Raw genomic sequence first — 9,845 nt, 5'->3', positions numbered from 1 at the left:
ATTAGATAACTAAAATTCTCAGAAATTCTATCAGAATCGAAAATTTCACTTTTTTTGTTATTTGTTTATTTATTCTAATTTTCTTATTTTTTGCATTATTCAAGTTCCATCGGTAATTTAATAATATAACAAACATGTGAATTTTGATGAAAAAATAAAAGAGGACACGTGGCAGCAAACCCCCTTGCCACTTGTCAGAAGAAGAAGGGAAAATGTCTAAAATGTCTACTTTATATATATTGATGTAAGTTTGGCAGTGTCTTATTCATATATATTGTAGGCTTTGTAGCTCTTGTCTGTGTGTGTGTGAACAGCCCACATACCACGTTCATTACCACCATTTTTATAAAATAAAATTCAAGTTTAGGTTTATCAGTCAACTTTATTCAAGAAAAGCATGTGTATATATCATGCGCTTTGAAATCCAAATTATAGATTCAAGAAAACTAGATTACATAATTCTCTCATATTTATATTAAATTAGACATTCTCTTGATTAAAAGATGCATTAACAAAAACTAGATGTTGATTGTCTAACTACCGATATACAAAGACCCACTTAATTTATTTTTTATGAGTCTATTATGTCAAACAGAAAAGGTCGAGAAGATTAGTATTTGGACTAATTTTTTTTTTTTTTGATTAATCCGGGGTATCCCAGGCCCATGGAGAGGCCCAGACTAATCTCCAAGGGGAGGTGAAGCCAACGGATAGACCCTCTCTCCGGGTATTCAAATAGATTCTAAAGCATAGGGTCATATCCGTGTTAGATGACCAGGATAATTGTAACTTAGTTTCGCACAGCAGGTGGATCGAACCTGAAACGTGTTGGCGTTTCAGTCCCGTTCCCTTACCACTCAACCACAATCACCTGGTCTATTTGGACTAATTTCTATCAAGAAAAAAAATGAATTTGTAAAAGTGTTGTCTGGTTAAAAGTTCTTAACGACGTTTAACTTAGATTAAATTACATAGCCCGTCCCGAGTTAGTATTAGTAAACTGCCTTTCTTCGTCAAGATTTGCCTACTGATTACAACGTTTCCTATATTATTTTTATTCAATGGTTTAATAATGAGTTTTTAAGGGACCATGTTTTATTCCCATTTCTTTGTCAATACTGAGTGGACCATGTTTTAAATTAAATGAATGCAAATAGTCATAGCAAAAAAATTAACTTCTTGGACACGTCCCGAGCTGTCGAGAGGTGTGCGATGATCGGACGTCACGTAGTCCCTCTTGGATCTTAATTAGAGGTACGTAAATACTAAATGTTTTGTTTGAACATCAAGTAAATACTACTACCTCCGTTCTCGAAAATAAGATGTTTTAGATTTTTTTCTTGTTCCACAAAGATAGATTTTTTATATTGTTAAAATATTTTTTTATACTTTTGAGGAACATTAATTGAGAATATTTGAATTGATTAAATTTCATTGGTGGAAAGTTATTGGAAAGTGTATAATAAAGTAAAAAATAAATTAAATTATAAACATTTATTAAATTTTTAATAAGCGTGCATATTCTAGAAAATCTTAGTTTCAGGAACAGGAACAGAGGCAGTAAATATTTAGATCACAGAAACTATTAAATCCCAAATCTGAAAAAAAAAAAAAAGAATAGTAAAGAAACAAGCTGAATTCTTCTAAGTTGTACTTGTAACAGTGAGTACACCAGATCCCGATACAAGATCCAAGAATATTCTCGATAATCCCTAAGTCACGTCACCCTTACTAACTTTAATGTTACGTAAGATTTTATAAGGATGTGCTTTATAGTGCAAGAAAACCTTATCTTAAGCAATACATCATTTTAGACAAGAAAAGTCAGTTCCAAAAAAAAAAAAAAGACAAGAAAAGTCTACAAATCCATAAGATGGCTAAAATAAATCTAATCCACATCATTTTTCTTTTTGAACGTTCTTATTTGTTGTGGAATATTGTAGAGATATATATTTATGGATCTCAATTTAATTTAAGAAAAAGATGGAGACATATATATCGACGATGACACCGTAACACAATGTCCACAAAACATTAACAAGTCATAGTCTATTCGATAAAATGTGAAGTCTATCACCGTCCAACTTTATCGGCTACTAAGAAAATTCATCAAAAATTTTGAAGCTAAAGTTGATTTGATAGGATCACAAGATGCATCTTAGTCACCGGAACTATATTTCAAGAAAAATTTATATAAAAAAACTATTTTTCAAGAAAATTACAACTTGAAAGAGAATTTAGAATTTAATTGTAAAAAGTATTCATATTTAAATTCTCATAACTCGTTACAACAACACCACGGATCTGTAATAATTTGCCATCGTATAAGCAAAATGTACAATTCACATCATATATAATATCTAACGGAGACCTTTGCTTACCTGCTTTCGCTCCGTTGCAGTTTTAGACACTAACACTACAACCCTGAGCATACGTATACTTAACGGCGTTATCTCCGACAATAACTCCGGCAGCAGCTTTATTAGCGAAGTTAATAAACGCCTGACACCTCACATAAAGATGATACTTCCCTGTGATGAACGCCCCAACCTTCCACCTCACTCTGCCGTCAGCACGAATATCCAACCTAATGGCGCCGTTTTCTTGATCGCCGTCAAGACTAACGCCGGTAAAAGGAGCGATGGGGACGGAGGTTCCGTAGACAAACGGCGACCAGATGTTGACTTCTTTGTGTCCTTGGTACGTAGGAGGGATCGATGTTCGGTAAGTGATCTGCTGGTTCTGGTAAGCAGCGTAGACCTCAAGACGGTCGTAGTAAACGCCGATCTTGTCGTTAGGGTTCCGGGAAGAGAGAGTGACTTGGAAGTTGGAGGTGAGGAGGTTCGGTGGATTACCGGAGACGTTGAAGGCGTAGACGGTGGCGTCTTGGAGGATGAAACGTGGCTTTGAAGGTTGGAGAATTGCCCAAATGAGGAGTATTGTGAGGAAGATTATGAAGAGGATGATGATTATTGACCATATTATGCGACGGATTAGTTTCCGGCGAGAGTGACTATGGGAGCCACAGTCTTTGGAGATCATGGTATGGTGGTGGGTTTTTTTCTCCGGCGGCGGTGGAGAAGTTGTTAAGAGAGGCTTTTGTTATTTTTTGGTTGATGTGTTGTATGCTTTATACTTTTATAGAAGAATGATAAGCAAATAAAGGTATTCTTTCTTTCATATTAAAATCAAAACGATAATAGTAGTTGTACATGTATTTTACTAAAGCAACAATAGTTGATCAAAAAAAAAAAAAAAACTGAAGCAAGAATATTTATACAAATCATACATGACATTTTAATCATCAAAAGTTCTTTTGGTTAATTAATGTAAGTTTATGTATTTGGATTTTGGTACATAATATTTCTTTATAGTGTAACTCACTAACTGTACATGTGCAGCCAAGTATTTTAGTATACTACATGGTTTGTATGGCACTGTATTGGTTGTTGAATAATGAATACTACTTTCATTTTAGTTTCTGTACATCAATGAGTATATATGTATTTATTTCTAGGAATGAAGAAAATTGTGAAATAGAAAATGATAGATATGATCGGTCCATGTCTTCTGTAGAAAGGTGACTTTATTTGTGGTCGAATTTTTTTCTTTCTGTGGCTCCAACAATAAACCCATTACTAATTCAGCTGGTAAATGTTACTTCCAGCTTCCTCGTTTGAAAATGAAACTTAATTAAAAGTTCTAAATCAGTTCTTAATATTTCTCATTTTCCATAGTATTTATAAAATGTGAAAGCAAAGATAAATATGTACAAGAAAATAACCAATGTTTGATTGAAAAGGTAATATATCACATAAATAAAAGCAGATGATATTAATATTACATTTGTAAAATCGTAAAATGGTTGAATGTAAATCGTAATTCAACCAAATTATGTGGTTGATCGATGATAAGCAATCGCAAAATCATTATCCATTGAGCCATGTTTTAACATTTTGTTAGCATTGATTTTGTAAAACAGTTAGTTTCTCCCTTCCCTACTAAAGATGGACATTTCGGTTTAGTTTAGATTTAGTTTGGCTAGTCTAGGTATAAAGTTTTCAACAAAAAAAAAACTCAAGACATACAAAAAGTATCATTGGAGCTATCACATGGTAGATGAATATTCAATACCTAATGACTTTTAAGTATTAAATGATCAAATACTTGTATCTTATATGGATCAATAAAGCGATAGAGACTGAAAGAGAATTTCATCTATCCACGTAAGTCCCCCATATTGGAAAAGAGGCCGTAAGTGACCAAACACTAATTGCCAAAAGAGAAACCACCACTTGTCCGTCATCTCTTTATTTTTTTGATCAACTTGTCCGTCATCTCTTTATTTTTTTGATCAACTTGTCCGTCATCTCTTTATTTTTTTGATCAACTTGTCCGTCATCTCTTTATTTTTTTGATCAACTTGTCCGTCATCTCTATGTGTCTTGTTACGTTGATTAAAATTACAACAACTGATCTAAACATTGTGTTGTAATTAGATTGGAAATAATTTTTCAACTAATTATCGTATTTCTAATTGATATAGGTACCGGTCGACATAGGTGAATGAAATTTTAATATTACAATGTTACATATTTAGTTGTTGTGCGCATAACAAATTGTATCATATCGGATATTCATATTTGTTCCAACTGAACTCACACAGTGAAGAAATGAAAAGAAATTGAATAGCAAACATCATTCCATCATGGAAAAAAAAATTAAAAAAAAGAAGAAGAAAAGCCCATTACACCTAGATAAGGGAGATTCTGAACGAAAAAGAACATACGACCACACAAACAAACCGGTAGCAGCAAAGAATTGTCAGATTATCTTTTAACTATAACATTCCAAGCAATTATGGAAGCACTTTTTGCATCCAAAAGTTCACTTTGGGATGCCTGGCCATGCTGATTCCCCACCATCAATTTTACTATATAATAAGTAACATAAATTATAATCGAAGTTCTTGTTTTCTTACCAATTTTCTTAAAATTATAACAAAAAAAACCAAAAACTTAAACGCCAAAACCAACCCGACCGGTCTAGAGTGTGGACCAGTTCAATAGAAACCCTGCATTGCCTATAGTGTAAAGTGTAAACGCTGAAATTGTTTTCTTGTATAACAACCTCTTTGGTTATTAACTCCGGTCTCTTAGCCGGAGTTTTTAACTCATTATTTGACATTTTTTTTGTTTTTTTGTTTTTTTTTTACATTTTTCGGCTAAAAGATGGTTCTTAGAGCAACCTCATTGGGGGTTTCTTGCTCCTAAGTTCTTAAAATACATGTATGTGTATGTATATATTATATAGACGTATGTAATTGCGGAGTTCTAAGCTTTACGAGAAATCGGGTTGTTATTATATCTCTTATTTAAGAGACGGTTCTTAGCCGAATCTAAGAACCCCAGTTAAAAAACTGGAGTTAAAAAACTGGGGTTAATCATGCTAAGAGCATCATTAACCCTATAACCCCATTTGAGTTTCTTAAGGACTTGTTTAATAATAAAAGTTAGTTAAGAAACCCATAGATTTTGTGCTCCATTGGGAGTTTCTTAATTAAGGGTTCTTAAAAAAATATTAAACATTGTTTTATTAAAAAAAAAATTTTTAAAAAAAATAAAACATAGTAAAAGATAACATTTTAAACAGATATTAAAAAAAACATAACGACCAAGGAAAAACCGAAAACGCGAGGTGAAAACTGATGAACTAGTCCACACTCTGAAGAAACTGTCCCAAACAAAACGAACAGGGGTGAGTTTCACTCTCCATTGTTTGTTATATATATGAGGAGTTAGAGATAGTGTTAGATTTGTGTATATAATGACAGATAGAAGTGGAGATAAGGAGGCTAGAAGGGAAAGACAAAGAGAAAGGAGCAAAGATCGTTGAAGAAGCAAAGAAACAACAAGTGACTCTTTTAGTAGTTGGACAAGAGAAGAAACCTCCTATATGGAGGCTACTGAAGAAATGGGCTTGGAAGAGACGCCATGGACATACCGGCGTTCTCAAATACTGTCTCGAAAACGCTCCTTGCATGACCATAGCTGTTAAACCAAAGAAGCGCAAGCACGGTGGTTACTTAATCACCACCAAACGCCACAACAACTTCTGGCTTCTCGCTTAAAAACACCAACCTGCAAGCTTTTCATCCTTTATTTTGTGTTTGTATCATCAAAATATTTGAAATAAATTCTCATTCTTCAATGGATTATTGAAATAACAAATGTATCTGCACAAGAATTATCAACAATTTTCCCCTATCCTCATTTGTTTAAAATGATTCTGTTAATAAACACAACACATTGGAATGTAAGTGAGACTACTGAAGCCAATGCTTATAAGCAATACGGTGAAGATGATCATACCCCGCAAGCACTCCTGCTCCTGCTACACTAAGAAGCACGTTGGCAGTAACTCCTTTATACAGTGCAGAGAACCCTTCATACTTCATTATCTCTCTCAATGCATGAATGGCGTTCATGTATTTAACAGGCTGTCCTGATGTAAGCATCATTCTCCTCCTAACTGTGTCAAAAGGGTAAGCAATGACGCCTACAAAGGTAGTAATGCTCCAACCCAACAAAAAGCTAGCCAAGAAGTTTCCCTGTCACAAACTCAAAGCAACCATTTATAACCATTGTTTACTCTTACTCTTAGATTAAGCAATGATAACATACCTCTAAGGAAACAGCTAAAACAATGGGTTTGATGGTATCATACATCCCAAAATACATCCCACGGTAAAGAGTGATCCCTAGTGTCGACACAATGGGTTTGATGGTATCATACATCCCAAAATACATCCCACGGTAAAGAGTGATCCCTAGTATCGACACGCCAAAGCCACGGTAAAAACCCTTAACACCGTCGCTTGAGAGAGTTTTACGGTACACATCGACCATCCCTTTGATATGTCTCTTCCCACTAACTGAACATTCTTTTGCATCAGTGCCTAAACGAGCCCGCGCATGATCAAGATGGTATAGAAACAACGAAATTGTAGCTCCAGCAACGCTTCTGTTGCAGTCCCCACAACTGAGGTTCCCATCATCCGCAAAGGTCCTACCACAAGGTCCGGTTCAAGAGTTATAAGAGCTGGATTTGCCAAAGCTGTCCAGGAGTTGCTTGCATAGGAACAAACCGAATTCAAGCAACTATTGATCCAGGAGTTGGCCGACTTAAAGGTTGAAGACACCAGCGAACCATTAGAGATTCCAGATTCCATTCATTCAAGTCAGTTCTCTTCCATTGACCAGAATGAAGCCGGCTTGACCATTTCCACCTTCATCCTCAATCCATCCAACCAACTTGCTTCCGGTTCAGAGATATAGCCGCCATCAGAAGGAGTAGTATGCTGTTGTACTCTTTTTCCTTATCGGGTTTTGTCCCACTGGGTTTTTCCGAAAGGTTTTAACGAGGCAACATGCAAGCATACTATGAATTCTGATCGGACTTTCTCAAACCGACAACCAGATGTCTGGTTTATTTTAATTTATTTTAATTTTATTTGGTTAAAACTTTGGGCTATTGTTTCAGCCTTAATTTTCGGCCAGCTTGTTTAAGGCCTTTTTATCTTTGAGTCTCATAAGGGATAAACCCTATATAACTCCTTGTAGTTGGCGATTTTTGGCCTAAGTCTTTTATGAATAATTTTGCCTTTGCAAACCGAAAACCCTAAGTCTTTTTCTGTGAGAAACAAGAGAGAGCAGCCGAGTCTTATCAAGCTTCAATCACCAAGCTTGTGGCGATTCTTCACCTCCATTCCATCCATCGATTTGCCTTGAGAGAGATATACATCCAGTAAGCCAAATCCCATAGCTATCCACCGCCATCCACTGTTCTTGTTGAGAGAGACACAAGTCCAGCAACTTGAATCCATCAGCCATCTCTATCCTTCCCTTGTTTATTTGTTCCATTGCATCTATTGTTTCAGAATCGGCCACTAGAAATAAAAAAACCCATAAAAATTCATATTTGTTTTTGTTCCTTGTTTCTCAGTTAGGATACTCTTTGTTCTTCATTTTTTAATCCATAAAACTCATAAAAATCACTTCCTCTTGTTTCAGGTACAAACCGGCCGATCCTCCTCCCCATCGCACTCGTCTAGTCGTTCCCGTGGCCATCTGTTCGACCTGTCCAGTCCGAACTCTTGAACCTCAGTCAAGCCTTGAGTAGTCTGGATCTCTGCCTGCAACATTTGGTATCAGAGCTGAAGTTTCCTGCGAAACTCAGTTCTTCTGAACCCTAGCCGTCATAATTTACTTTCCTTAATTTTTTTGAATTTTCGGATTGTTCTCCAAATTTTCGATTTTGCACTCAAAAAAAAATATTTACTTTCCTTATTCTTCAAGTTTTCGGATTGTTCTCCAAGTTTTCAATTCTTGCATTTAAAAAAAATATTTAATTAAAGAAGTTTTACTTTCTTTCCAAGTTTTCGAAAATCAAAAAAAAAAATATATATTTCTCTTTCCTTTTTCAAACCACTTGATTCGATTTTTGCCTTAACTTTGCATTCATTCTTAGGCTTGGTCGATACTCAAAGTATCCGACCCAAGTCCGCTCTTGTCTTCTAATTTTTCTTTGAGTCTCTTTTGTTTCAGAGAGCTATGGGAGACATAGGTCACGACCAAGCGGCCATAAACGCTCAGCTCCTAGCTGACAATGAAGAGCTGAGGGCGAGCTTTAGAGCAATCACCGCCGAGCTTGCTCAGCTACGGCAGGGAGGCAGGCCCAACGGACCTCGACCACCAGGAAGGCATCAGCTGGACCCGCATGACACTGACTCGGACGCGGACAGTACCGATAATACGCACAGTCAGGACGAGGAGAGGCCGAACCGGGGTCAGGACGAAGAGAGGCCGAACCGTGGAGGTAGGAGGAACGCGCGAGGACCCCGGGGCCAAGTAGGAGGAGTCCGCGACCATAGAGGAGGTCGAGACCGAGAGGAGGAAGAGCCCTGGTTGGGAGGCAAGGCGCTTAAGCTTCACCCCCCGACGTTTGCCGGCAAGGTTGATCCAGATGCCTACATCCGAGAGGAGGAAAAGCCCTGGTTGGGAGGCAAGGCGCTTAAGCTTCACCCCCCGACGTTTGCCGGCAAGGTTGATCCGGATGCCTACATCGTGTGGGAGAAGCGCATGGAGTACATCTTCGACTATTACCAATATAGTGAGGCCAAGAAGGTTGCCCTAGCAGCAGCCCAGCTGACAGACAATGCTCTTTCGTGGTGGGATCGAGACGTTGCTGAGTCCGGGCCAGTGTGGAGAGCACGTAATTGGACCGAGATGCGGACCAAGCTTCGCGCGAGGTACATTCCATCTTACTACCAGCGTGATGTGCTAAAATGTTTTCGTAAACTTACGCAGGGAACTAAGACTGTGGAGGAGTACTTTGAGGAGTTCGAGGCACTCAGGAATAACCTTGAGACCGACGAGCCCGAGGAGACAATGATGTCTCAATTCCTGGAAGGGCTGCAAGACCGCATTGCCCGCAAGGTGGAGAGACAACAATATGAAGACTTCAACGATCTATTGCACTTTGCTACGCAAGCCGAGCAGCACATCAAGCGCAAGACGGCCAGTACCAGCCGCAGCAAACCTGCTTGGACTCAACCGAGTTCAAAGCAAGGCGACAAGGGCAAGACGATTGAGATTGAGAGCCGATTCAAGACAAACCAGGCTGAATCGTCTAATGCATCTAAGCCGGAGCAGGGTAAGACTCAAGCCCAAACTTTGCGTACTCGTGACATCATTTGTTATAAGTGTCAGGGCAAGGGCCACTACGCTCGGGATTGTCCAAACAAACGAGTGATGGTCCTAAAGGGGGATGGCGAGTATGAATCC

At 37.7% G+C, this 9,845-nt stretch overlaps 1 protein-coding gene and 1 pseudogene across 1 annotated transcript; both read right to left on the bottom strand.

Moving 5' to 3' along the window:
• Window positions 1–2,243: 2,243 nt before the first annotated feature.
• On the bottom strand, window positions 2,244–3,139 carry LOC106343518 (protein YLS9-like). The gene has a single exon (XM_013782756.1). It carries the CDS (start codon window positions 3,040–3,042, stop codon window positions 2,404–2,406), a length of 639 nt encoding a protein of 212 aa, XP_013638210.1. The 5' UTR covers window positions 3,043–3,139; the 3' UTR covers window positions 2,244–2,403.
• Window positions 3,140–6,325: 3,186 nt separating this feature from the next.
• The window catches only part of LOC106294094, an 8,538-nt pseudogene continuing 5,018 nt past the window's right edge, over window positions 6,326–9,845 (bottom strand).

The sequence above is a fragment of the Brassica oleracea genome, chromosome C5 (genome assembly GCF_000695525.1).
Source record: "Brassica oleracea var. oleracea cultivar TO1000 chromosome C5, BOL, whole genome shotgun sequence".
NCBI classification, from domain to species: Eukaryota; Viridiplantae; Streptophyta; class Magnoliopsida; order Brassicales; family Brassicaceae; genus Brassica; species Brassica oleracea.
The sequence above is the reverse complement of the archived record's forward strand: the minus strand, read 5'-3'. Positions and strand labels throughout refer to the sequence as shown.

Excerpts from the sequence above, each read along its gene's own strand:
- LOC106343518 (XM_013782756.1), bottom strand. The coding sequence starts at position 3,042 with ATGATCTCCAAAGACTGTGGCTCCCATAGTCACTCTCGCCGGAAACTA.